At 46.4% G+C, this 27,833-nt stretch overlaps 9 protein-coding genes across 11 annotated transcripts; 3 read left to right on the top strand and 6 right to left on the bottom strand.

Moving 5' to 3' along the window:
- Positions 1 to 227: 227 nt before the first annotated feature.
- Positions 228 to 11,159, bottom strand: LOC111072626 (zinc finger protein 136). 3 transcript variants are annotated; one of them, XM_022364607.2, is made up of 5 exons: positions 10,085 to 11,159; positions 2,170 to 2,418; positions 1,737 to 2,081; positions 1,288 to 1,689; positions 228 to 1,218 (listed from the first exon to the last, which is right to left on the bottom strand). In XM_022364607.2, the coding sequence occupies exons 1-5, from the start codon at positions 10,832 to 10,834 to the stop codon at positions 247 to 249; spliced, it is 2,718 nt and encodes a 905-aa protein (XP_022220299.2). In that variant the 5' UTR covers positions 10,835 to 11,159; the 3' UTR covers positions 228 to 246. The 3 variants fall into 3 exon arrangements, with proteins under 3 accessions (XP_022220299.2, XP_022220300.2, XP_022220301.2); XM_022364608.2 differs by having other exon boundaries at positions 1,288 to 1,680; positions 10,085 to 11,156; XM_022364609.2 differs by lacking the exon at positions 10,085 to 11,159 and having other exon boundaries at positions 2,166 to 2,279.
- Positions 11,160 to 11,450: 291 nt separating this feature from the next.
- Positions 11,451 to 12,070, top strand: LOC111072635 (39S ribosomal protein L41, mitochondrial). Its single transcript, XM_022364617.2, has one exon. The coding sequence runs from the start codon at positions 11,528 to 11,530 to the stop codon at positions 12,029 to 12,031; it is 504 nt and encodes a 167-aa protein (XP_022220309.1). The 5' UTR covers positions 11,451 to 11,527; the 3' UTR covers positions 12,032 to 12,070.
- On the bottom strand, positions 11,993 to 12,854 carry LOC111072634 (serine/threonine-protein kinase fray2). Its single transcript, XM_022364616.2, has 2 exons — positions 12,216 to 12,854; positions 11,993 to 12,153 (listed from the first exon to the last, which is right to left on the bottom strand). Exons 1-2 carry the CDS (start codon positions 12,783 to 12,785, stop codon positions 12,073 to 12,075), a joined length of 651 nt encoding a protein of 216 aa, XP_022220308.2. The 5' UTR covers positions 12,786 to 12,854; the 3' UTR covers positions 11,993 to 12,072.
- Positions 12,855 to 13,347: 493 nt separating this feature from the next.
- LOC111072631 (lipase 3) lies at positions 13,348 to 14,678 on the top strand. The gene is made up of 2 exons (XM_022364614.2): positions 13,348 to 13,472; positions 13,540 to 14,678. Exons 1-2 carry the CDS (start codon positions 13,380 to 13,382, stop codon positions 14,641 to 14,643), a joined length of 1,197 nt encoding a protein of 398 aa, XP_022220306.2. The 5' UTR covers positions 13,348 to 13,379; the 3' UTR covers positions 14,644 to 14,678.
- A 95-nt stretch (positions 14,679 to 14,773) lies between these two features.
- On the top strand, positions 14,774 to 22,436 carry LOC111072625. Its single transcript, XM_022364606.2, has 7 exons — positions 14,774 to 16,025; positions 16,099 to 16,403; positions 16,470 to 16,994; positions 17,059 to 17,149; positions 17,785 to 18,593; positions 18,655 to 19,022; positions 21,162 to 22,436. The coding sequence occupies exons 1-7, from the start codon at positions 15,140 to 15,142 to the stop codon at positions 21,991 to 21,993; spliced, it is 3,816 nt and encodes a 1,271-aa protein (XP_022220298.2). The 5' UTR covers positions 14,774 to 15,139; the 3' UTR covers positions 21,994 to 22,436.
- LOC111072628 lies at positions 19,066 to 20,865 on the bottom strand. The gene has a single exon (XM_022364611.2). The coding sequence runs from the start codon at positions 20,863 to 20,865 to the stop codon at positions 19,066 to 19,068; it is 1,800 nt and encodes a 599-aa protein (XP_022220303.2).
- On the bottom strand, positions 22,436 to 24,613 carry LOC111072627. The gene has a single exon (XM_022364610.2). The coding sequence runs from the start codon at positions 24,519 to 24,521 to the stop codon at positions 22,719 to 22,721; it is 1,803 nt and encodes a 600-aa protein (XP_022220302.2). The 5' UTR covers positions 24,522 to 24,613; the 3' UTR covers positions 22,436 to 22,718.
- A 239-nt stretch (positions 24,614 to 24,852) lies between these two features.
- On the bottom strand, positions 24,853 to 27,642 carry LOC111072629 (nischarin). The gene is made up of 4 exons (XM_022364612.2): positions 27,262 to 27,642; positions 26,962 to 27,195; positions 25,188 to 26,049; positions 24,853 to 25,125 (listed from the first exon to the last, which is right to left on the bottom strand). Exons 1-4 carry the CDS (start codon positions 27,475 to 27,477, stop codon positions 24,980 to 24,982), a joined length of 1,458 nt encoding a protein of 485 aa, XP_022220304.2. The 5' UTR covers positions 27,478 to 27,642; the 3' UTR covers positions 24,853 to 24,979.
- LOC111072632 (ankyrin repeat and LEM domain-containing protein 1) lies at positions 26,094 to 26,932 on the bottom strand. Its single transcript, XM_022364615.2, has one exon. It carries the CDS (start codon positions 26,880 to 26,882, stop codon positions 26,115 to 26,117), a length of 768 nt encoding a protein of 255 aa, XP_022220307.2. The 5' UTR covers positions 26,883 to 26,932; the 3' UTR covers positions 26,094 to 26,114.
- Positions 27,643 to 27,833: the final 191 nt, after the last annotated feature.

Here is a 27,833-nt window from a genome sequence, read left to right as displayed (position 1 = left end):
AAGCAGCAAAAGTGTTGGGGCCAGGCCATATAACAGACATACTTAAACAATAAATAAATACATTACTTAGTGCTAGATAAGTACACTTCCAGCTGGCAATATCTTCAAGTGGATGATGGCAATATAACTTGTAAACTTGTTACTCGTAACTAACTCTCTACGATTGCCTTGTAAATAACATGGAGCACAGAAGTCGAAGCGAGTGAGTACATACATATATGTACATATGTACGTATATGCTAGAGTCTAATTCTCCTCGGATGGCCCAGAGCCGTGTGCCCGCTTTTTGTGCCAGCGTAGACTGGCAAACTGGGCGAATCGCTTGCCGCACGTGCAGCACTTGTACTTCTTCACGGCCAAATGCAGTTCGGTGTGCTTCTTGAGGTTGCCATAGGTGGTAAAGGTCTTGCCACACACGGTGCACAGGTGCTTGCGTATGGCCCAGTGGGAGTTCATGTGGTCGGTGAAGCGATTCTTCTCGTAGAATCCCTTCGCACAGATGGGGCAGCTGAATGTCGACTGGTTGAGGTGCCTGCGCCGATGTATATCAAAGAAGGACCACGTCTTGAAGGATTTCCCACACAGGTCACAAATGTAGGGCCGCTCACCCGTGTGAGTCCGCAGGTGAATGGCCACCTCTGTGGAGGTGGCAAAGCGTTTGTCGCACTTCTCGCATGCATAGGGAAAGTCGCGCCGATGCCGTCGAATGTGCACCGTCAGATTGCACGGCATCTGGAAGCCCTTGCCGCAGAGCGTGCAAATGAAGGGCGGGGTGCCGTCGTGCCCGGAGCGATGCACCTTATACTGGTCGCAGGTCTTGATGAGCTCCGAGCAAACATCGCAGCGGAAGGGACCCAGATTCTGTTCCAGAAAGTCTGCCAGTCGGGCATGCAGCAGGGGAATGCTGCACGATTCCCCTGGGCTGGTGAGTATTTTCCGTTTCTGTGCTGAAAACTCCTTGCGCAGCTCAAACAGAGTCTTCTCCAGCTGCTCAGCGGCATACACCGTGTCAAAGGTTGTGTTCAGTTCGTCCAACATCTGGGCTAGCGCCTGACTGCGATAGGCATTCGATCGAAAGTCGGGATGATCCACATCCCACAGCGCCGCATAATTGCGATAGATCTCCACAAACTGCAGCTGATCCTCTGACGTTCCGAATTCGATGGAGCTGGCATCAATGAACTTCGTCTTCTGATTGGTCTCCACCACACCGACTTTCTGCAAAGTCAAAAGGATACGTTTTAAAGGATATAGAAGCGTAGCCAACTAGCAGACTTATGTACATACCTTGCTGATCTTATTGAAGATCTGCTCTTGCAGTATCGGACGCAGAAACTCCATCTCGTCGTAGCACCAGAGCTTGGGCAGATACAGTCCCTTGTGTTTGATCACCATGCGCAGCTCCTTGCGGTAGCGCGTCCTCAGCTTCTGTATCTCCTTGTAGCACTCCTCGCCACTCAGCTCGTAGTTGAGGTCCTCCTGCAATTGGCCGGAGATCTCACGGTACAGTTCCTTTTTGCTGCAGCTGGCATATTCGTAGTGCTGCGGATTCCACAGACATTCCAGCCGCTTGAACGCATCCAGTATGAAGCTGAGCACCTCACGATACAGGGCCGATTTGCTGCAGGACTCGCCATCGGTTTCACAGGACTTTTCGCTTTCGGTGCTCTCGCTGGTGATCTGTAAATCCTACATATGAGTTGCGTGTCACAAGAGTCTCTTAACCGACTACATACCTTGGCTTCCCTTTCGGCTCGCTTGTTCTCGATGACGCCTCTGAGGAAGTGCATCTTGTCAAAGTACCACAGGCGGGACTTGTACTTCCCACCGAGGGCGTTCAGCTTGCTCAGCTCCCGGCGATAGCGGCCCCGCAGCTCCTTGAGTACGGCAAAGATTTCGGCGCCCGTCAGCTGCATCTGGCAGATGCCCTCCAGTGGTGCAGCCAGTTCCCCGTAAACACTTCGCTTGGCATTGTACTTGTAGTCCGGATGTCGGGGATTCCACAATTTGTCCATGCGTTCATAGGCCGCCAGCAGAGAGCCAACAAATTCTCGATTTCGTTCCAGTTCGCGACGAGTGCGCTGTGTGGGGTTGTGGGGACGGAAGAGCAGATCAGTTAGAGAACGATCATATGGGGATGGGGGGCATCATTGGCATATATTTACACACCGCCTGGAAGTCCACATTGCTGCCAATACTACTCGTGGGGGATGTGGGCGGCCCTGGGGTTGGAGGCGTCGCTGGCGGTGTTAATTCCGACACGTTCTCGGAGGAGAATTGTTCTGGCTCTGCATCAGCATCAGCATCTGCTACGGCTACTGCCACTCCCGCCGCTGCCTCTGCATCTGCATCTGCCTCTTGCCGGGTAGAATCTTTTGCATTCTTGTTTTCCGCCTGACGAAGCTTGCGCTGCATTGCCTGAATCCAACACGAATAAATATTTTGCATAAATAAATAAATTTTGTTATTGCTGCTGTTTGTGTTGTATCTTTAAGATAAGCAGTGCACAGGCCACATGATCTTGGCCAGCCTCAGAGGAATGGGAGGGTTGGGTTTATCGATGGAACAAACACAAGCACAATCACAATCACATGAACACGAACAAACTCAAACAAAAAGGGAAAGTCCGCTCTCCTCGCCCCCAGTTCCCAGTCCTCCAATATCAGCGGCTATTGGCCTTTGTGTCGTCTACACGTTGTCGTCGTCATTGTTCTTATCGGCATTGCATATGGTGGCCCGACTGGGTTCTGGGGTCTACATATGCCCATACATATATGCACTCATATACATATGTACATACATATGTACACATTTCGATGTGTATATCTATTTGTTCCCCTGTTTGTTGTTGTTTTCTTTTTTTTTTTGCTTACGAAATATATACAAAAACGAACCCTCACCAGCGACCAGCGGCCGTTCTTATAAAGGTATATTGCATATGTATCCCTCCTCGTAAGCTTCTTCGCATGCTATTGTACTGGCCATGAATGAAACACACTCGTACGAGTACTCGTATGTATGAATAATTCAAGGGTACAAGCACAGAGTTGGAAAGTTATAGCTTTGTTTTGTGATCAAATTGCCTTGATCTGTGGAAACCAACTAAGGTAACCTTCTCCAGAAATGAGTCCCGACCTACCCCAGAACAGAAATCGATAAGCAGCCCCCCATAATTACAGAAACTCCAAACGAAGCGAAATTAATTTGCTCATGCAAATTTTTTTTTTTCAGCGTCCGTCTGGCGCGCAAACATTAGATACGGTATACATACAATATGTACGTGATAAGCAGTTCTAACCGGTTCCCACCCGTTATGATCGGATTCGCGTGAAACATAATATAATGGCACACCCTCACACTGGGTATTTCTGTTTTAACTTGAGGTTTGTAATGATTGTTCAATCAGCAAATCCCAATATCTCGTGGAGAAGAAACCCAAGTTCCCTTTCGCTTATGGGAAATTTGTGCAGTGAATCGCGACAAAGTTTCTTTGTGGATGAAATGGGGCTATAAATTATAAAGAACTTGCTTCTTTTTCAGTTGAATTGGTTAGCTATATGCTGGGATAGGGTATGCACAGCTTCGCACTATTTCGTGCTACAATTTCGAGTAGTTTGTTTGGCCATAATTGCTAATTGAAGTTGTCTTGAATTAGAGCGGAAGGCGAGTGGCCGCGCCACAACAATCGTCGACGTTTTAGTCCCTTTTTTATTCCATTCCTACCCCACCCATAAAAAGTCGATATTACTAATGGGGTTGGTAGTAGATAAAGCAAAATGTGGGCCAAATAAAACGTTGTTTGGGGAGAGTTAATTATGATTTGAGGTATTTCTAAACGATTAAGCTGAAGCTGGTACATTAGTTTTGGGGTTAATTATTGTATGATTAATTATGCACTATTTAAAGAGTGTCCTTTTTCGCTGCTAAATTTTATGGAAATTCTCGTAGGTATAACAGAAATCAATATTAATGTTACTACAATCGTTTTGATTGTAAGACAATCCCTAGCCTAACCTAAACTAGTCACGGGCTAGGGCTAGGCCATAAAAACATTATTTGAGCCGAAGATAATGACCATTTCTAGTCTCGCTCGATAACCAATTAAAGGGTACGGGAAAAATCCATTAAAAGCCTTCAGACAGGGAATCAAAGTTACAGCTGTGCCCACAAACCTCAGTGAGTGGTAATCAATATTCAAATTGGGTTGCTGGCCAAAGTGGATTCTGATTAATTGGAGGGCATTTCAACGGACCTCAAACACTCTCATTCACCTGTCAAAAGGGGCCTTGGACTAACCTTTTTCATAAAGTAACTAATGGAATCCTTTCCAAGTTAATTGAATAACTGAGAACTACATACAAATACCAGAAAAAAAGAAACCTTGGCCCCAATCGGGAATGCAATTTAAAAACGTGGAAATTAAAGTTTCGAACCCCCCACCCTCCACCGACCCCCCTCTGGCACTGCAAGGAAAAACATGTTCGGGTCACACCCAACTCTCATCGAAAGAGCAGCCCAACGCCACCCCAAAAGAGGTAAGCGAATGGAACTGAAAGCCCATTAAAGTTAACCTCTTTCTCACTCTCGTTCTCTCATTCCCACTGTCGACCCGCTTGCTGACCCTCCCATGGCTCTGGGTCTATCCTTGTAGTCGTTGTCTACCTAGCAACAGGAAATAGTTCCATATCCATACAGTACGTATCCGTCTGTACATCGTTGTAGAGACCTCCATATCGGAAATTTGAATAGTGCAAATGGTTGAGCAGCTGTTTCTTAGTGCGCTCCTCTTTTTAGCTTTTATTTTATTGTCGAGTGTCGAGTGAGAGGGCAAACAAAGGCGAGGCGAGGCCAGACGGGCACCGTTCGAGCGGGAGTTGGCTTTTACGGGACCGCTCATGCACAATTCTGGGGCGCGTCCAGTCTGCCTGCCTGCCTGCCTTCTCTGTGTCTGTGTCTGCTTCGACTGTGTTTACCGAACACGCAATTCAAATAATTGATCCAGTTAACTGTTTAACAAAATTGCATAAAAATTCAATAAGCAACAACAGCAACAAACAGCGCTGCGATGACGGCAACGTCAATGTCAGCGGGCACCATTAGATGTAGCTGTTCTGAACTTCTCCAGGGTGCCCATACACCCATAGCATACACCCATACAGATGTATATTGAAACCCGATCGCAGAACAATTTGATTGAGTTAGTTGTGTGTTTTGTTTTCCCCTTTATGGTTTATTTATATTTTCTAAATGGAAAGGGGTCGAAACTCGTTAGAACTGTCATAGACAGAGAGAGGGAGGCAGGAGGGAGTGCTGCATTGCAATTTAGGTGAAGTTACAAAGGCAGAATAGATTTTGTTAGGGCATGGATTAAGGATTAATCTATCAATATCAATATACTCGAATGGAAGGAATGTACATATCCCTAGGATATTCCCCAATTCCTCAAGTAAGTTCCTCAAGAAAGTTTTCGCTTTCAGAGCCAAGCCGCATCCACATCCACTTGCTTGCCTGCAGATAAAGAAATAAATTCTGCGATAAGCAGAGCCCACACTTGCAGTGGCGGCTCCATGGTGAAGCCACAAACCAATGCCTGACGATTTCGATTCCAATTTCAATTCCAATTCCGGGTGCCAAAGCGAGCAGCTGCGTCATCCATGTGAATGGCTGGAGATGGAGAGGAGGAAGGGGATGGAGGGAAGGGCCCAACTCTGATGTTTTCTCGTCAATTAAAAACGATTGTTTATTGCATTTGTCACCAAGAAATATGCGGGCCTGGCCAATCTAAAAATTCCTTTGATGATGATGCGTTGATAAAGCGATGCTGTTTTCGTTTTCGCCTCAAAATAATTAACAGAAATACATACACTTATTCCGATACATATTCATTTCGACATCATAACCAATTGCTGATTATCGGCGTGGATCTGCTGGAGAGCCACGTCCCGTCCCGCCACACCCCACTCAATCTCTTAGTTTTTAATTAGAACGCGCTCCCGTTAAGCCACTGGCAAAATGTGTGACATATAGAGCGATGGTTGGAGCTTTGCATGTGGCCGGGGGCTGTGGGCTATGTGCTGGGTATGGCTATGGGGCTGCGCCGAGTGCAAATAAAAAGATTCATGGCAAAGCCACGTTAATGCTGTAGGCTTTGGGTCTGGAAAATCGAATGGCTAGTGCAAAATGGTGTCAACTTGTGTATTCGGCATTGGTTGATTGCAAGTTTTAGGTGTTCTGTTTGGTTGTGTGTTACCCCCTCCCCTTTTCCGTTCGATTTATTGCTCAAAGTGTATCGTTTCAGTCCCAAGCGAAGGTTTTAATTGATGAAACAGAAGGCTTTCGATGGCATTTGCCAGAACCCAAACATTAATGCGATGCGAGAGGGAAATGTTTGATTTATGAACAGGGTTTATGGTCGAGCTTAGAGGACAAGCTCCCATTTGTATGCTATATAAAATACACCCAAAAGCCATATGACATCGACATGCAAAATCCGGAATAACACGAGACTCAATTCAACGTGAATGTAATAAACGAAACGCGCGCTAATAAATTATGAGGAATACTTTGTGTGTGTTTCCACGCAACCCGCCGGAGGGTTTCCATTCATTTCTTTTATGGCCAAACGTGACGTATGTCCACGCCCCAGTGAGGGAAGAAGAAGGCCTATGCAACCAACGGAAATAAACCTTACGATGGGAAGGAAACCTTACAGAGAACACAAGAACCGGGAAGCAAATACGAACAAAAGTCAAAAATCAAAGATAATGCTACGTGGGGCATTACGGTTACGGTGCAATCAATTTCTGACAAAACGAAATGCGTTCGGTTTGAAGAGGTTGAGAGCTCTTAAGCACGGGAATCGTGGCCTGAACTTTAAGCAAATAACTTTCGTCAGACTTTCGGCGGAGTCAGTCACAAGGCAGCCTTAATTTAATTAGACTGATTATAAAACCTCCTCAGCTGATCGATCAGCGGGTGGAAACAGCACTCTAAGCCCCTCTCCAGACAGACCTTCCATCGAAATGTTTAATGTTTAGTTAAACTTGTTAATTATTTAATAAGCGCGGCTGTGACTGATAAAAACTGAGGCATTGCCTGTCAATAACCTAAAAAGGGTGGGGGGGACCTCTTCAATGGTTAACATTGCCATAAAACGCACCTGTCCGAAGATGTTGAAATATGGGAAGGGAATTATCGCTGGAGCAGATAATAAACCCGCACCGTGATATCCCCGTCTTAAGATTAGATTATTGGCAGTGATATATGGGATAGCTTTCGGTGGAGTACTTTGATTTTAACGGATTACCGATGATTTAGATGAGTCAAAATCTTCGTGATACTGGTTCCTGATAATAAAAACCAAATAACAAAAATCTCTGGTAATAATTTCTGAGATTTTTCAAGATTAAATAGGCACAAGGAAAAATATACAAATACATAAATGATAAATACCTATCATGATTGCACAGCAATAATTTAATAATTATCCATAAAAACACACAACAATTCTCCCAATATTACAGTCACTATTGGTATATATGACGATTTCTATATTCGACTCTGTTTGGACAATGATTTATGGGCAGCGAGCGCGTTTATGGCAGGTGCTCTAAAAATTCCAATTTACAAGTGTTTAAATGAACATTAAAACCTCCTTAGTTAGGGGTTTTGCAGCGCTTTTGCCGTCTTTAAGTCGTCTTATCTCTAAGCCATTTCCAAAAGCTAATAACATCGACGGAAATCGACAATTATTTTATTACCCCCCAATGCAAAGGCAGCGCTGGGTGATATCGCGGCAAATGTGACAAAGACGCACTGGAAGTCAGAGCGGAGGACTGATTGGCTTGTCTGGGCAACGATCGGTCGAGTCGATCGATCGATCGATCGTTCGAGCAAATGTTAAATTACTCAAAGTGGCTGGAGAGACGCGCGTCACTGTCTCATCGCCATCGTTTATTCACTTAGAGATGGCTAGGAATATATCATAATCAGACAAGACACAAACTGATTTCATGAAACAATCAAATTGGAAACAGGAAAACGGGATACAGACGCGTAATGCGGAATAAGCTTTACAAAGATTTTACTTGGTTAGACACTTTTCAGACCAATCCTTATTTCCATTTACCAATATAGCTTGCTCCAATGTGCAGAGCGTCTCGAAAACGCTTACAAAATCGAAGCTTAGATAATTTTCCCCTATTTGTTTACCTCTTTGTGGTCTAGATAAAGCCCGCCACGCCCGACAGACTTTTGCCCAATGTTGATAATAGCAAAATACTCGTAAAAAAATAAACGAAAAAAAAATAAAAAAAATTACCCATAATTTCTATTGAAAATGTCGTGTAGCCGGGGTTCTAGGGGCAAATAGAAAATGATTTTTATCAGCATTCCACATTGACATTTAACAGAGAGTTCTGTTATTCTGTACTCGGCCCCGGCCCAGACCCTCTCAATGGTCTAGCCCGGATATCGGTTGTGCGATAATAATAATACAACATTCGAATATTCCTCTCTTTTTTTATGTCACAATTCTGATGGCAAATGCATTCAATACTGTATGTATTGAATTATACCTAGCATTTTCCACACTAATATTATTAAAATAAGACCAAGTGCTGACAAACTATTCGTTGACATTTACATTGCGTCAATGCAGAGTGCCCACTGGCCACTGGCCAGTCTCTGGTCTATATTTATCCGGAAGAGGGAAAACTCTTGAAATTTCTCTACGTCATTTTAATGGAGAAGCAAAAACATTACCAATCTATGGTCTGATATTTTAAAGGCCCGATTATCACCTTCGTCATTGACAAGCATCTAATTGAAGGCCTCAAGTGTTTGTCAGAACAGAGAAAGCAATTAACTATAGAGAGGGTTGGTCGAGAAAGCAATAGAAATTATATTATATTTCGTAGTAAAGTTATATGCCCATTTACGGGTACGAGTATATGAATAATTTTACACACATTATACGACAGATCCAAATTCAAACAGCTCGGTATACATAAATAGGCTGACACTGTCCACAAATTTCGTTAATTCTCGTTTAATAGCTTTTTATTTTTAAAAATCCACAACAAAGAACGTGCCACAACAAACCCGAAAATATACTAGACATTTTTTCCAAAATGCTGAAATGTTTGTGTCCCACATTTGAGTATATTTATGCCCCTCTGACACCACCAGAAATTGCACAGATCCTATGTGCGAAATATACATACATATATACAAAAAAAAAGTTATTGTTGTGTCTCTTCGAAATTTCCATGTTCACAAAAACAAAAAAACAAAACAAAATTGGAAACCCGAAGATGAAAAGAAACTGAAAAATTGCGTCGCGTTGACGGGAGAAGAAAAACAAGAGTGAAAATTGGAGATCCGAAGCTTTTGATACCCTTGCAACCTTACTACAGCCCTTATATAGTACTGTGTGCAGAAAATATAATGGTAAATATGTGTAAATAACAGTAGTTGGGATATATAAACAGCAAAACAGAATTACTGCTATGATCAAAATGATAATACCCTATTCGAGGGTATACAAATGGAACAATAAAAATAGCAACGGCTCTGACGAACTGACAAAACGTCTCTCTCTCCCTCTGTTCTCCCACCAGCACCCCTCCAATACAATGGCAAAACATAGGGCCATGGATAGCAACGGGACTCAAAGGGGAAGACAGAAAAACAAAGGAGAAGCACAAGGGAGCGAGAGAGAGAGCGCGGACTGGGCGAAGAAGCGACACACTTTTTCTCAATATCTTGTTGTGTGCCATTGCGCCGTTATTTTGAAGGTCAAGTGACCAGGTTAAGCTTCCTCCGGAACTGCCTTCAGCCCTTCCTCTTGACAGCGGCGGAAAACCATTTTTGCATTACAAAATCTAATAAAAAGAAAAAGGGGAAACGACAGTGAATCACCGCGGCCGCGAACTGCTGCAGTAATTGTGAGAGCTAGCAACTCGCTGGGGCGCTCACGGTAGAGAGTGTACTGTAGCAAGAGAGGACAGCGAAATGACGCAGAGCGGGTGAGCGGGAAAAAGCGAGTGAGCGAATGTACAGAAGGAATCAGCGATTAACTTACCACGCGTCGTGTCTCGTATCGCGGCGGGGGAAGTGGAGCGACCCCAACGACAGCGCCAGCCACAACACCAATCCCATTTGCAGCCAAAGGTGAGGGCGTCGGCGTAGGCGTGACCATGCCCACCACTTCATGAAGCACTTCAAACGGATCCAGTTGCAGGCAGGTCTGTTCATCACCCAAAATGTCCGCGGATGGCGGCGGTGAGGGTGGCAATGGATTTTCCATAACATAAACCAAATCTATTTCGGGTGCTCCCACTGCATGGGATAGCTGCATTGTGGGGGTCGCCGCAACGATATTCAAAAGCTGAATGTCCATGTCTATCACATCCAGGCGTTGCGTGTCTGTCGTGGCTTCCGTCTCCATCTCCATTCCATTCAAATTCGATTTCTTCGTGCATTTGCTGGTTGTGGTCTGGAGGTGGTCGTGGTCTTCCAGTTGGAATATGTCATGGCAGTCCATTTCCATTATCATTAAATCTGTTTGGGTTGTTTGTTCGATTTTATCCGCGGTGTCCTCGTACCGTCGTCTCATGTCCTGCATATGCTGGCCGCGAACGTGATCCATAAATACGGAGAACTGCAGGCAAATTGCAGGGCAGAAGGCGCAATTGAAGCCGAAGCTCTGCACATCCGGCGATGTGGTAAGTTCTCCACATTTACGAAAGTAGGCGTAATCCTCCAGTTGCCAATTAAAGGTGTGGGGTTGTGGCTCCGGCTGCTGCTGCTGCTGCTCCTGCAGCGGCAACATGGTGGGTGGTTGATTTTTGATTTCACAAAAAGTTGTTTACTTTGTCAGAATTCGTTTGGCGCACACACGACGGTGGAAGTAAAGTTCAGCGGCGGGCTTTTTTCTCATAAGAAATGCGATTTATTCGACCATTAAACGTACAGCAAACTGTCAGTCTAGTATCACACGCGCCGGCGTTTTTTAAATGTTTGAAAGTTTTGGCAGTCGCGCGCATCTACTAGCCCCGCGTAGCAAGTTTATAAAATTTCCTAATAGTGCTGAGCAAAAAGAGGTGTGGACATCAGGCAAAACGGCGTAGAAAATGCAACGCATGCAACGTAAAGTCCACCTCTTTTGCCTAACATACCATGGCGTCATCATTGGACGTGGGGGCCGTGGAGACCGGTCTGTGTTGGCACGCGAACGCATGGTAAATAACTATTAGGTAGGTACCAACCAGCGATGAGAGTCAAACATTCGAAATTGTAACGGCTGGATCCTGGAAGTCCTGGACAAAATGTGCTATTTTTAATGATCTATTTTGTTTATGATATTCCACTAATTTCTGATTCAAAGCATGTTTTAATTGAACATTAAACAGATTGGCAGCGCCGGTATGTTATATACTTTTCGGTATTTTTATGGATAAATCCGCGGTCACACTCTTGTTATTTAACCAGCTTGAATTTTCCCGAATAAAATAAATAAAAAACTATGCAAAATTGTATTAAACTAGTAGTGCCAGTGGCACTCAAGTGCCCGCAGAGATCCATCTGCACGACTGCTGTCCTGGATGGCAAGCGCAACTTTCGCAAATTTAACGTGCACGGCAAGCGTGGAACCCGTGTGGTGAAGGAGGCCCAGAGGACGATGGCCAATCCCCCGGTGCCTATTGACAAGCGGGGGGTGCGCGACACGGGCGTTTTGGTTAATGGAAAATTTGTGGAGGTACCCGAGAAGATTCCCGACATTGTTGTGCCCGATCTGACCGACTGCAAACTGAAGCCATATGTGTCCTACAAAGCACCGGACGTAGTGCAATCAGAATTCACCAGCCTGGACTTGTTCAACGCCGTCTATTCGAAGAAGATTATTGAAGACTTTAAGGCGGGCAGCCTCCAGGCAGATGGCAGTGCCAAGGAACCATCGGCCGACGAGCAACTCACTTCATCAGAGGCATTTCTGCGTGCGCGACGAACAGGCAGCGATATATTCTAGGCATAAGTTTTATGTTTCTTAAATACAGTTTGTAAATTCTACTATTCCTGGATGTACTTTTGGCGGTATACGTAAAGTTTGCGAATCCATTTCTCTGTCTTCAGGTCCGGATTGCCAAGGAACTGAAAGAGCAATATACATATTTGTGAGAAGAGAAGAGTGAGAACCGAAATATGCAACTTACGTTGGGATGGAATATTACATCTTCGGTTTGGACTGGGTTCGCCGGCTTCGGCACAGTCACCGTTTCGTTTTTCAGATCTATGATAACCTTCTCTGGGGCCTCACGATCTTTGGTGCTGAAGAAAGCAGACGGCTTGAAGGTATCCTCGTCTATCTTTTCCAAGGCCTTTTGCACTTTGGTATCCAGCAAATCGATGCCCTTGACGTTGCCACTGACAGGCGTTGAACGCGAATTGCTCTCCGAGCTAGGGGCTCTGTTTGTCCTTTGGGAGGCAGAGCGAGATTTGTTATAGTCCCGACTGCGACTCTTGCTGTGCCGGCTGCGGGAGCTGCTTGGACTGCGTGCCGACGAGCTGCTGCTGCTGCGGCTGCTGCTCCGACTACGTCTGTAGTACTTTTTAGATTTCTTAGCCTTCTTCTTTTTGGGTTTGGAGCTTTGCCGGCTGGTCCGGCTTGCGGGGGACTTGGAGTGGTAGCGTCGCTCGCGTTCTTTGTCGCGGTCCCGATCTCTCTCCCTATCTCGTTCTCTTTCCCTATCCCGGTCTCTATCATGTCTTTCCCGTTCACGCATTTTGTCTTTTCGTTTTTTTTTTTTCTAAAAATTCACACTGCAAATTGAGCAACTGTGTCCCTCAGAAATATACCGAAATATACCTCCTCATTTTCAAAATATACCGTAAGGAATGGTCCTATCAATTGCTCCCCTTAATAATTTATCGAAATTCAATTGTGAGCGCGGACGCCACACAATAAAGAAATATGAAATATTTGGCTGCGATAGCTAGCGCCTTTGAATCTATTATTGGCCAGTAGTTATTGTAGTTTAATAACCTAGTTAAACCTCAGTTGTTGCTGATAATGTAATCATATTACAAGTAGCCATAAGCGTGGTAGCGTTGCTATCAAGATTCAGAGAATGATAGAAGGCACCACTTATCGTGTGACTAAAAGCCCCCTGTATTATCGCTTCTGGCAAATCGCTTCTGTATTTTCCAAACGAGACCTATCAGTCTAGATGAATTGAACGTAGTTTCTGTGCAAAAATAGGCTGCCGTAAATTTGCGCACCGAAATCTACCGCTCCTTATCAGATGTTCCATTGGGGGTATATAAAAGGCAGGAGAGGGCCACACCAGTCATTAAATTACCTGCACCCGTGATCAAAAATGCTGGTGCCCCAAATTATTGTGGGTCTTCTTTGTCTAGGCCTGACCACAGCCTTGCCAGCCGATGGGGGGCGGGCGAGCTCTGTGACAACGGTAAGAACGAATCACTTGTTTTATTTTTAATGTATTTCTCTTAAATATGGTTACTTGGGCTATGCAGTTGACGCTAGTGAAAGGACAAGGCTATGAGATTCAGGAGCATACAGTTCAGACATCGGATGGCTATATCCTGACCATGCACCGGATTCCATACTCCAAGAACACCGGCTATGATGGCGTTCGTCCTGTTGTCTTCCTCATGCACGGTCTGCTCTGCTCGTCCTCTGACTGGGTCTTGGGCGGTACACACAGTGGACTGGCTTACCTGCTGTCTGAGGCTGGCTACGATGTCTGGATGGGCAATGCTCGTGGCAACACCTACTCCAAGAAACATGCAACCAAAACGCCGCTGCTGCAGCCCTTCTGGAACTTCGAGTGGCATGATATTGGAATCTACGATCTGCCCGCCATGATAGACTACGTCCTGTACCACACGGGTGCGGATCAAGTTTCGTACGTGGGTCACTCCCAGGGCACGACTTCATACTTCGTGCTCAACTCGATGATTCCGCGTTTCAAGAATCGTATACGCTCGGCTCATCTGCTGGCGCCCGTCGCCTGGATGGAGCACATGGAGAGTCCCCTGGCCACCGTTGGAGGCCCCCTGCTGGGACAACCAAACGCCTTTGTTGAGTTGTTCGGCAGTGCGGAGTTTTTGCCAAACAGCCAACTCATGAATTTGTTGGGCAGTGTTCTGTGCAGCGATCAGGCTATATCCCAGGTGATCTGCACGAATAGCCTGTTCCTGATGGGCGGCTGGGACTCACCATATCTGAACGCGACCATGATCCCAGAAATTATGGCCACCACGCCGGCAGGCTGTTCGGTGAACCAGATCTTCCACTATCTGCAAGAGTACAACTCGGGCCATTTCCGACAGTTCGACTATGGCTCGATCCGCAACAAGAAGGAGTACGGCTCCTCGGCTGCCCCTGACTACGATGTGGAGGGCATCAACGTTCCCACATACCTTTACTACAGCGACAATGACTACTTTGCCAGTTTAATCGATGTCGATCGTCTTCGCTACGTAATGGATCCGAATTCCCTGAAGAGCGCGTATCGCCTACCCGAAACTAAATGGAATCATTTGGACTTCCTGTGGGGCCTGAATGTCAAGGAGATACTTTATGACCGCGTGCTCAATGATATGAAGAATGCGTAAGCATGTGTTGCAAATAAAACTTAAGATTGTGATAATTACAAGTGGATTCCAAAACAACAAAACCAGTTCCCACACCTGCCAATTTAATCACTGGGCTTAACTACTGATGAGGTGATACATGATAAGGGGTCATAAATGCAATATAAACAGGCGATATTTCTTCGTGACATAATCAAACAGCAGTTTGTTATGGTTTAAATGGTGGTCAGATCATAATCATGATTCGTTAAAATCAAATTTGAAAATTCGATGAAATGCTTAAAATACAACCATGTTTACTACCGATAAGTGAGAATCGATTTTATTCTTCTCGGTATATTTTTGAGGGTCAGACGGTATATTTTGTCGATAAATACGCGGTCACACTGACAACAACGCCGCAGGTACACCCACGACGAAAAAACCTAATCGAATACAGAAAATAATTTCTTTTCTAATAAAATTGATTTAAAAAACGCCATATATTGGCCAGTGGTCGGGCTAGTAATTCCCCAAGATGACGCGTGTAACGAAAAGTGATATTTCACTCGATATGGAAGTCTGGGTGGAGGAATTGTCGGAGGCGCAGTTGGCGTACTACGACAAAATAACCAACGAGCATTATGCTGTAAAAAATGCACTCAAGAGCGCCGTGAGCGCGAATGAAGGAAAGGAACTGTTCAATGGCCAAGTGTTTCAGGCTTATTCGTTTAAGGGAAAGGTCCTGCAGGAGCTGAAAGAGGCAACATTACCTAAGAAGCCGCCGAAGCCGGTCGAACCACCGCAGCCTACCACACCGGTCACTGGCTCCACTGGAAGAGGACGTGGACGACCAAAACAGTCTTCAAATATTGCTTATTTGGAGTCATCCGACGACGGCGATGACGATGTTCCGTTGGCCAAGAGATTAGCCCTGTCCGCGGGTAAAAAAGCAGCGGCTGCTGGAACATCTCCCAAGCTTGGCAAAAAAGCAGCAGCCGCCGCTGCGTCATCCCCAGGCAAAGCTTCGCCCCAACCGAAGGGCAGCAAAAGTAGCTCCAGTGGCAAATCTACAAAAGACTCCAACAAAGATGGTGAATCTCCTCCTAAAAACTATCGCCCAGCTGAGGTCAACTCGGTGGGAGGTCTAGTTGTGGGCAGCACTGACGAGAGTAAAGATCCTAAAGACGCCAAGGATGGCAAGGACTCCAAAATGCAGGGGAAAACATATCCCTCGCTGGTGGTGCTGGCCAAGCCGTTCCTTAAGATCAAAGATATGGCTGCAACACGCAGCAAACTGGACTCCAAGGTCAAACTGGTTCTCATGCTGACCCCGAACAAGTTTTGCGAGTGGCTGCTCCAGGAGGGTCTTCTCAGGTCCCAGCAGCATTGCATTAATCATCGAAATAGCGAACTGAAATTGGGTATGTAGAATCGGAACAACTATGCATCAACATTATAAATTATCTCACTTTCAATTCTCCTTGAATCCTACAGGAATATACTCGGATGTATCGAAATTCCCGTATACCGGAGGCTATGTGTGGATCAGTGACTGCTGTCCATATCGCTTTGTTTCCGTCTTCAATAATTCAATATTCGAGGGAGCTTCGCATCCGCCCACATTCCTTCTGAAGCTAATCTACCATTGGGCCTGCCAGACCAGCATTCAGAATGTGGTCCAGTGGGTCAAGGTGGACAGTGTGTACATCAAGGGCATCTACACCTGGCTGAGAGCCATTTGCACTTTGGCCGTGCATCAGAAGTGCAAGAAGCTGGGAGGTCCCGGCAAGTTTGTGGAGGTAATGTACAAAATTTGTCCCCAGATGTATGTATATCCACTTACTGTTTAATGTTATTCTTTCCAGGTGGGCGTCATCTCACTTGGAACTACCTCGCAAGATGGGGCTCAGCGACAGGTTAAGGTCGAAGTGCTAGGTGTCTATGATTATGCAGAGAAATCAATCCGTTTGCGCGCAGTGGAGCCGATTATTGATGGCGATCGTAATTACAAGAAACGCTTTCAGGGCATACTTGAGCCGCTTTCGCGTTGGGTCCACAAGGACAGCACCATTTGCATTGACCTGACGGTGGACAAGATCACCCTGTTCAGCTTGGGATTCAAGAATATTGTCCAGGCAGCGGCCACAGACAACACGGCCAAGCACAATAACTCGGCGGTGATGGAGTATTTGCGCAGAATAGTTCCTCGCATGTTCCAGAACACATTGTCCCTGCTGTCGCGTCAGATGATTCAGCAATTCCTGGACGAGCTTGTCTGGCGTGAATCTTTTGGCACGTATGCTCTGCAGGCCTTCAATAACATAATAATACACATTGCCGAGCAGACGAGAGTTACCACCACCGAGACAATCACCCAACGCCTGTATCAGGTAAGCAAAGTGGCAACATTGAATGGCACTAACACATTTATGATCCATCTCTTGTTCTATTTAGGTGGCAACTAACCCTTTCAAAGACTGGAGCGTGCTGCCGGCCAACTACAAGGAGACACCGGCCAATGCGGCACCCAAGCGCCTCAAGAAACGTTAGTAGTTTCGTAGTGTTCAATCGGCTTGACATTAATACAAGGCCGTTAATAGAATAATTTTAAGCTAATGCGTTTGTCACTCCAAAGCAGTGGTCATTGGCATGACCCTATCTCGTGCTGCTACCCTGCCGCTATTCAATATATTCAATAACCTTTTTCCATTGTCTGTTGTCCCACACAACCAAACGGAAAAATGTTATTGTATTGGTGAGCCGACCACTGCGCCAAAGTCTAGTGTTTTCCCCCTTTTTTGATTTATTTAATTATTCTCGCCCAGTGTTGAGCTCAGGAAGAGTTTGTATAGGAGAACACCAAGTGTTTGATCTTGATACTCGCATAAAACCCAACACATAGATAGTTTTACTTTCTGGCATCTTTCATGTTAACTTATTTTAAACTACAGTGAACTAAACGAAAACTAAACTAAATAAAATTGCCCAAATACTTAAGAAATGGAAAGCCTTGGTAAAACTATGTTTTTATTTGATTTATTTATGATTTGGAGTGATAAACCGCATACAGTATTTTTTATAATGTGGCTCCAGCCATGAGCTAAGTTTTATGTGATATTTGAAAGTTGCCGGAGTTTGATCCACTATGATAATTTACCCTTACCCTTTATCTGTGCGCAGCGATTAACGATGCAGATTATACCAGCTCCACCAAGACGCCGAAGAAGGAAAAAAAAGAGAAGGATATTGAGAAGGAGATACTGCCAGCTGGCACCAAGAGACGTGCGGTGAACACACCGCCACCGCCTCCACCAGCTACGAAGGGACCGGGAAGACCACCAGGCAAGGCCTCAGCCAAACACACGTCCGCAAAGCCAGCCGCACCTTCAGCCACGGTGACCAAATCATTGGCCAAGAAGCCTAAGGAAAAAGAAGAGAAAACCCCCGTGGTGGTCAAGAAAGAGGAGGACGACCTCAAGGGACTGGAGGAGCTGTACTATGGCATAAGCGATGGATCGGATGAATACTTTGAACAATTTCCATACAACTCGCCCAGGGCTAATCCCGATCAGCTTACCAAGACAGTGGACTGCCCAATTTGCCTGAGCGAATCCTTTGACTCCAATGAGAAGCTACAAACGCATTTGGTGTCGCACATCTCGCCAGAGGGCAAGCAGCATCAGTTCCAGTGCCTGTTTTGCCTGGAGAAACATCCCACGGAGTCGGTGCTGGCCAAACACAACCAGATCATGCATCCAACCGAGACCAAGACGGAGGGTTCACCCTCCTACTATTGCCTCATTTGTCAGCAGCGGCACAATTCTCTGCATTTGCTAACTGCCCATCTACAGAGGGTCCACAGCACCCTAGAGCTGCCCTATGGGTGCCAGTCCTGCGGCTACCGATCGTCGTCACATCGCGATCTGGTCAGGCATTTCTACGATGACCACAAGAACCAGAACTTCCTGCAGTGTCCTTACTGCCTGGACGTAAGTTGCTCTCGCTAATAGCCAGTTAAATGGAATATTTTATAGCTCTCACTCCTTTCAGATATTCTACTTTTCCCTTCGCGGCTCTGTCAACCAGTTGCGCATCGAAAACTACTTCCTGCACTTGAACGATCACGTCAACAAGCGGGAGCCATCGTTGCGCTGTCAGAAGTGCTCGCTCAGCTTCCTGGAGAAGGGCGATCTGAAGCAGCATTCGGTTCAGCATCATGTCAGCATGACCAAGACCAACAAGCCCGTCCGTCTGTTGCTCAACACTTCGCTGCTGATTCCACCACCGAAGGTGCGCACCCATCACAAGGAGCCGGCTCCCTTCTCCACCTACAAGCGACCGGTGTTCTTTGCCTTCCTCGAGGGCAAGACCTGTGCCGAGTGCAACACCGATTATGCCAGCGAGGAGACACATTACACGTACGTATCTACCAAATTCGTTTCATCTAATTTATTCCATTTATCAACGTATGGCTGTATGGGCTCGGTACAACCGCAAGTGTTCGCAAGTGAAAGCCAAGACAGAAATTAGCCAGCCAAAGCCTAGGACATACCAACCAAGACGCAAAGTGTCGACAGTCAGGGCTTTAAATGCGAGGACATTGTCCAGCAGGCGCACATAGCCAGCCCGCATCGCATCGTTGAAGTCGGAGACAAGCCAGTGATGCAGTAGCCCCGTGGCCTGAATTCGCATAATGAATATGCTCAGAGATGACTCCAGATGGCAGTCACTGCGCATCGGAAAACCTATAATGGGCGATCCCAGACAAGCCGAGGAGAATCGAAAGATCGGCTTCAAGGCATACTGCTGTTGCATGGCGATAAAATCCCAGCGCTCCGAGGTGAATGGATACGCGTAGCTGCGGTTGAAGCTAAGCAGCGCCGAGACCTGTTCACTGGCATTCACGCCCACTATCAGGCGGGCGACCCTACTGGCCAGACGCGGCTGTACATGACGCAGAACTGTCTCGACCTCGTACTCCTTGACTAAAACTCTCTGCTGTTGTTCAACAAGCTGATCCCATGAGTCCACTTGCTCACCCACAACCAATGCGGTGAGGAAGCTATCCAGCTGAATGTTGTACCAGTTGGTCAATATAAATCCCAAAATGGTCAGCTGTAGGAAAACTATCAAGTATCGCAGAGAAGGATGGTCTATCCTTAGAGGTGGAGAGATGTACAGTAGCCGGCTGATGGCATCCAGAAAGCTTAACCCAAGACGATGTTGCCAGGTCCTCCTGCCCATATCGGGACGAGTCCAGTAAACCACAACGCTAATGTAGAACACTCCGCCAAGCAGTAGCAGCCAACTCCATCGGTTGAGGGGCAGCAGTAGGTACATGTGACGCGGAATCTCGTTCCTCACGGGCACAATCAGACAGTTTTGCGTGACTATCAATGGATAGCTTCTGTCCCCAAAATCTCGGTGGATGTACGGATGCAAGGAGATCTCCAATTTGTTCTCCATTATGAGCTGAACTATTCGGCTCATATTGACACTACTTGTGGGGCCATGATTCTCGTGAGGATTGGTAATCTGCAGAGTGGCATTGTGGCGATCCAAGTACTCGACAAAGATGCGATAGGCGTAGCCTCGTATCTGTCTCCGTCCTGAGTGGGGATCCTGCACAATAAACACTCGCGGAATATCATTCTCCACTGGAGTGGAAACAACATAGCCTTGGAAGTTCCTCGTAGTTGGTGGAAAGAGCGGAATCGAAGTGATATTCAAGCGATAGAAGCGCACAGCCGGATATGGAGTATAGGAATAGATACTATCCTTATGCAGCACCAGAACGTTGAGAAACTGGTGGTGCCAGAGCTTCTGGAATATGGAGTGCATCGCTTTGTACGAGCCACTTCTTTTTGAGCGTAAGGCAACAATCAATCGACCTCGACGCATCTTTTGCAGACTTTTATTCACTGCTTTCCAGATCAGATCCTGGCTGCTGTGGCAGAACAGCAAACTAATGGCATTATCTGCGTTAATGTTATACTGACCAAGGGGCTTCTGTTTTAGAGCAGGCGTAGACAAATCCACCGTGTGACTGGTGACTTCCATGGTTCGATGAAGCCAGTTAATCAGCCCACGGATATCGTCTCCGTTCGTGTTGTGTCCCAGGAAGATCGGTGTATTAGTCCAGGGTTCCCGGCTAGCGATGATGCTTAGAACATACCTCACCAAGGTCATGTTGTGAGCACCTCGGACAAGCGCTGGCTGCGACCAACTGAAGAGCAGAAATATTAGAAGCACCTTACACATTATGGCTGAATAGGTTGTGACTTTTGGGTGTGCCTGAGCATCAGTTTTATAAGGCTGTAAATAATTGTATTAATTAAATATAATCAGGCCTTAGGGCTCGCTTGGGGCACACTATCTGAACACAATGTACCAGTGCAAGTGCGCAAATTGCCGCCTAGCTCAGCTGAAGGCTCTCCCATCAATTATGCATTTTGGCTTTCATCAGCAAGCTAATTCAGCTGATACAAATCAGAGCGAGTTCCTTGGAGTTCGAAGTAATTTATTGAATTTATTCTCACCCTTCTCTTTCGTTACAGCGGGTGGCTGCACTGCGTGAAGTGCAATTATCAAACATGCTGCGAGCGGGCCCAGTTCCGGCACGGCGTGGACTGCAATGGAAACTTCGTGGATGCCATGGAGGTTAATCTGCCGCAGGAGATGCACTGCATTTGCGGCTTCGCCACCAGCAATGGCAACAAGATGGCGCAGCATTTGGCCAACTGTGGCCTGAGCACCTGCTACGCCAGTCTCGAGGCGGCCAATGAGAATGCCGTCAAGCGCAATATGCTGGACATGTTGGGTTTGGTTCGACGCGATGGGGACACGTCCGGCGAGGGTGCCGATATAAGTGAGACTGCGGACGATGCCACTGATGATCACATCGAAATGTTGCAGGCGCCAGGGGAGCAACAGCTGCAGCAGTTGGAGGTCCAGCAGCCCGAACAACCGGAAGACCTTCCAGAGCCACAGACAGAGCTTCAACAGAACTACTTGTCCGCGCCTGTGGACCCTGAACCAGTTTCCGTTCTACCCGTGCAGCAGAGTTTGCCTGCTCCAATTCAGTTCGGGGAAATGGAGGCAGCCCCGGTCCTGATAGACCCCCAGCATCAGGTACAGGCACCCACCGACTACGCTCAAGTGTCCGTGGTACAGCAGCAGCATCAGCAACAGCAGCAGTCCTATGGACTGGGATATGGACAAGGCGCCATATCCACCGACATTGACATGCCACTCATCGGGGAGCTTTCCGAGCCCAACGCTCCGCCCACACCCCAGTTTCTGGGCGAGGTGCACACGCCCATGTTCGATGCAGTGGCCGCTGCCGAGCAGCAGCACTACCACGCCCAGCAGCACCATCATCCCCAATGATATAGGCCACCCGGCAAGCTAAAATCACGCGACTATACACTTCATTGGCAGAATTACTAGACATAGTAATTTAAAAATCGTATTTCCCATTTGATTTTTGATCATCAAACCGTTTAAGATATTCAAACAGTAGGCCCTTTCGTATCGTATCGCGAAGAATATTACTATAAAGACACCCAGTTGAGAAATTTTGGGGAAGGGCTGTAAGTGTTGTAGCATCTAGTTCGGCAGTAAAAATAACACATACTGGAAATAATCTCAATTGCTTGAAGGAAACATGACCCAGAGTACGCATTCCTCTGCAATTCGATCAACTCGTATCTTACATAGTTGAAGTAACTAGAACTTGACATACAATATGGATATAAGAAAAATAATAATTTGTTAATTAAACAAAGAAATGGAACTATTAATAAAAGTATATCCACCTTAGAATGTGCCTTTCCATTGTGGTAAACAATTTACGAATTAAGTCGTTCAAATAATCTCCTTAATGAGCTGTGTGCGAACCCACTTATACTTTTATTCTCGTTTGGTAATTAGTTTAAGTGGTGCAATCAAGGTACTGCTGCTGCAGTAAAAGCAATACAAATAGTAGACGATAACCTTTACAACTGTGAAAATTAACAAAAGAAACGGATTAAAGAGAAGTTCCGAATTTTTCAGAAGAGCACCTTGCAATGCAACACACAAATCTGGGGTATATGTATGGCTATTGCTATGGCTTAGAATGAACGGCCCGTGTTCAGCTTAAAGTGTTCGAATGTGAAAACCAAGACAGAGATTAGCCAACCGCCGCCGAGGACATACCAACCAAGTCGCAAAGTGTCGACAGTCAGGGCTTTAAATCCGAGGACATTGTCCAGCAGGCGCACATAGCCAGCCCGCATCGCATCGTTGAAGTCGGAGACAAACCAGTGCTGCAGAAGCCCCGTGGCCTGAATTCTCATAATGAATATGCTCAGAGATGACTCCAGATGGCAGTCACTGCGCATCGGAAAGCCTATAATGGGCGATCCCAGACAAGCCGAGGAGAATTGAAAGATCGGCTTGAAGGCATACTGCTGTTGCAACGAAAAGAACTCCCACCGCTCCACGGTGAACGGATACGCGTAGCTGCGATTGAAGCTGAGCAGGGCCGAGACCTGTTCACTAGAATTAACGCCCACCAGCAGGCGGGACACTCCGTTGATGAGATGGGGCTTGACGTGGCGTAGGAGAGTGCTAGCTTCGTAGTGCTTCACCAAAACCTTTTGTTGCTGATCGATCAGATCCTCTATGCTCTCCACTTGCTTACCCACGACCAATGCCGTTAGGAAGCTGTCCAATTGAATGTTGTACCAGCTGGTCAGAACAAATCCGAAGATCGTCAGCTGCAACGAGACTATAACGTAGCGAAGAGACGGCCTGTGCACAATTGTGGGGGAACAGATGAAAAGTATCCGGCTGAGACCATCCAGTAAGTTCAGGCCAACGCGTTCATTCCAGCTGCTATGTTCGTGCCCGGGATTGATCCAGTAAAGTACGCCGCTGATGTAGAACACTCCGCCAAGCAGTAGCAGCCAACTCCATCGGTTGAGGGGCAGCAGTAGGTACATGTGACGCGGAATCTCGTTCCTCACGGGCACAATCAGACAATTCCTTGCGACAACCAGGGGATAGCTATAGTCGCCCATTTTCTCTGGAACATCCACATACGGGTGCAAGGAGATCTCCAATCGGTTCTCCATTATCAGCTGGATTATTCGGCTCATATTGACATTACTTGTTGGGCCGAGATCCTGGTTCGGATTGGTCACCTGCAGTGTAGCATTGTGGCGGTGCAGGTACTCAATGAAGGTCCGATAGCCATAGCCTCGTATCAGTTGTCGCCCTGTCCGTTGGTCACGGATAAGAAACACACGCGGAACATCGTTCTCCGCTGGCGTGGACACAACATAACCCTGGAAGTCCTTTGTAGCCGGGGGAAACAGTGGGTACGAGTGGATATCCACTTTGTAGAAGCGCACTCTCGGATAAGGAGTATAGGAGTAGATACGATCCTTATGCACAACCAGAACATTGAGAAACTGGTGGTGCCAGAGCTTCTGGAATATGGCCTTCAATGCTTTGTAGGAACCACTTCGTTCATTGGGCAGGACGACAATCAGTCGAGCAGGACGCAACCTTCGAAGACTCCTGTTTAGATGGTACCAAATTAGTTCCTGGGTGGTGTGGCAGAAGAACAGAGTGACGGCATTGTCCGCTCTCATGTTGTAACGGCCAAGGGGTTTCTGCTTGCGCGACGAAACGGTCGTATCCACCATGTGGCTTGTGACTTCCATGGTTCGATGGAGCCAAATTATCATACTGTTGATATCATCCCGTTTTGTCCTGTGTCCCAAGAAGATTAGCGTATTTTTCCAATGCTCCCGGCTAGCGATGACGTCCAGAACGGACCTCACCAGACTCATGTTGTGGACGCCTTCGACGGTCTCCAGCCGGGCGGAAGTGCAGAGCAGAACCAAAATAATAAGCACTGTGCACATTGCGAAGTGGGACTGTTGTGATTCCTTGCAGCACTGAGTTCAGGCTTTTAAGGCAGCGAATAATTGGTTTCATTAAATATAATCAGCCTTGATTAGTTTTATCACTGATGAACATAGTGTGAATAATTCCCTTGTTACGAAATGGTCTCCAAAGCGGGAGGGTGGCCTTTAATAATTGGGAACGTAATGTGCTAGGGACAAACTCTCTTATCCTTCGTTGTCCTACAAGTATAAATTTTATTAAGATATACAAATTAAATTTTTAGGTGATGGTTCAAATATTGCACATCGGAAATAGACGAGACAGTTAAAACATTACAAGAAACATTACAGAGACACGGAATTAAATCGGGGCTCGCTCTAAGACTATAAATAATAAATTTTAGACGGTTGGAATACTTTCGCGCATGGAGAGATTGGTGGAATTCTAGAATTGAGCCGAATACCTTATGCGAATATCATTTCTGGCGTTGTCGTTGCTTTGATTGCAGCAGTGCGGAGAGCACTAGGGCCGTGTCCAACTCTTGCTGACTGCCCCGCTCATTGTCCAAAGAAATCTCAACGGCGCGCTCATGGAAACGAGCCAAAACACGAGGCCGATAGTCTACAGAGAAGTTACAATTTAAATGGGAGAGAAAAAAGGAGTAAATCAATTGGTGAACTTACCCACACTGCCCGCCAGGGGATTGCCAGTGAGTCTAAGGGCCTCCAGCAGTGGAAGATTAGCCACATAATCAACCTCATCGAGCTCTTCAATCTGATTACAGCTCAAGTCCAGATTCACCAATGAAAGCAGCTTCCGCAGGCCATTCAAAGATTTTAGCTTGTTTTGGGCCAGCTTCAGTGTGACAAGATTTCCCATCGTCAGATGCCAGTCCACGCACTCGGCTATAAGATTTCCTGACAGAGACAGCAGCTGCAGATGGGGAAGCTCGGCCAGATTTTGTACAGCCCGTATGCGATTCTGCTCGAGCACGAGGCGACGCAGTTTTGGAGCTGTCCGCACACTGCCATCAATTTGGGTGAGCAGATTGCCAGTTAGATCCAGTTCGGTTAGCTCCTGCCACGCTTCTGTGCTGATTAGGACACTGCCGTTTGTTGCAGAGGATGGACTGATGGCCTCAGGCAGGAGGCTCGGAACATCGCAGTGCTTGTGCAAGTTGTCGCAGAGCAGCACCTGGCTTATGCTTTGTATAGTTGTGTTGTGAACACAGATTGTCTGCAACGTTGGCTTCAGAAGCTCAATATCCACGATGTTCTCCGTTGACAGGGCCGAGAATTTGAGTGTTTTGAGATTTCGAAATGCATTCAGATTAAAGTTTAGCCTGTTCGGGATGATATTGCTACGTCCAATGGGCACGTCCACTGTGTTGTAGTCCTGCTCATAGCTGGCATTATCCTTCACTGGCGTCACTACCAATGCCACGAGTTGTGTGCAGAAGTCTAGGACGTGCGAGAAGTCATATTTTCCGCCACGATCCACATTTGGCGGGCAGGGAAGACTCAGGCGCTCGCTAATGGCAAAGACCTGCATATACATAAAGTAGATATTATTAATATAAATAGTTTATCTTAATAATTAATGTGTGCATATTAGGCCGCCTTTGCAGCCTTGTCCACAGATATCTGAGGATAAATTTCTCGCTCTTCTTTCGCAATGAATTGACCCATTAGCTTATGGAGCAATGCGATTCCCAGCAGCTTCCTCTGCGTAGGTGTAAACTTTTCCTTGGCCGGACCGAAGTAAACACCCTTTCGTCGATTGGTCAAATGATTCATGCTCAGTGCACTGATCATGGAGGCCTCGCGAGTCTGTGCATCTTCGGAGGAGATGCCCCGGAAGCCACGCAGCAGCAAGATACCGCGTTTATGCTCCCAAATTGACAACATTAACGCTAGTTTCGGATCTTTGGCCTGCTTGATGTTGTCCGGCTTGCCAAGCAGTTTCTCGGCTTGCACAAAGTGGATATATGGGCGGATACCCTTGCCTTTGCCCACATAGAAAATGGCCCTTAGAAAAGTAAACCAGATATCAATGCAGTGCATTCCTGAGGCCCGACTGGCCAGCTTGTTTGTTACGCGAGGATCCAGCAACAAATAGTTAAAATATTGCAGATCTGACTGGTCCCGTTGGCGTTCCCATTTTACGTGGCGGGTGGCATACTTGGAGAGTTTTTTGATGCTCTCATAATTTTTCTCCGACTGCAGAGTATTTTCCAACTCGGAAGAGAAGTTTGTATAGCGACTATTGATAGTGCCAAGGGAGTACTTGGCACCTCGAATGAGGGCACAGCTATTGCCCAGTTTTTGCAGCTGCAAAGGGCAGCTCTTGACTACAAAAGTTAACAAAAATTTGGACATTTCAGTGTGTTGGATTTAAACTGGGAATTAACACTGAAACATAATGTAGGAATATAATAAATACAGACAGTTTTCTCACCTCCAATGCCGACAGGTTGTATTCCTTTTTGGAGCTCAGCAGAGCATCGCCGCTTTCGTTGAAGAGCTTGGCAAGATCCTGCAGCAGATAGATTATGTCGTATTTGTTAAAATCCAGGAACTCGGACAGAGCACGCGGTAATTCCGTGCGGAAATAGATGAGCAGCTCCTGCAAGTAGGCCTCCAGTTGTTCCCGACGCTGCTCCAGAAAGGCTGGCTGCTTATTACCCACAAGCTGCAACAGAGATCCACAAATGAATAGAGTTTCATGTACGAGTATGTTTTGCGTTAAGGGGCGTACCTTTTTTGGGGGCAACAACTTTTTGCTGATTGCTATCTCTTCCACCAGTTTGTCATGCAGTTGGGCAAAGTCTCGATAGCGCCGTTCCACCATCCATTCCACCTTTGCCACACGCACTTTGATGTCATAGTAGGTGACCCCGCCGCTGGAGGTTTCACTCGTGTATTTTGGTATTGTCACCGACGTCTCCTCGTTCTGGCGGTAATAGCAAGCCATCGCTGTCCTTTCCCTTCCCTCACAGATGTTTGACGCATTAAACACGTATTTATAAGCTAAACATGCATTCAAACGGGATTGTGTTCAATGGTTGTCTAATAATAAAAGCAATTTTCTAATTTATTGCAATTGTAGTCAAGTGAACAGCTGTTTACTGTTATCGATTAAAGATGAGCGATAGCTGTCGCTGTCACTGCGTGAATTTGTTATTCACGACTTCCATTAAAGACTGCGCTTTGGCAGTTTATGATTATGGCGGGAATATAAATATTAGTGCACTATTTAAATAATATTACTAGCTTATTGCTCCGAACATCTGTTCACAGCTGCACCTGGTATCACTGTTGACCAAAGTT

The sequence above is a fragment of the Drosophila obscura genome, unplaced genomic scaffold, assembly GCF_018151105.1.
Source record: "Drosophila obscura isolate BZ-5 IFL unplaced genomic scaffold, ASM1815110v1 contig_186, whole genome shotgun sequence".
Lineage (NCBI taxonomy): Eukaryota > Metazoa > Arthropoda > Insecta > Diptera > Drosophilidae > Drosophila > Drosophila obscura.
Note: the sequence above shows the minus strand (reverse complement) of the source record. Positions and strands in the feature narration are given on the sequence as shown.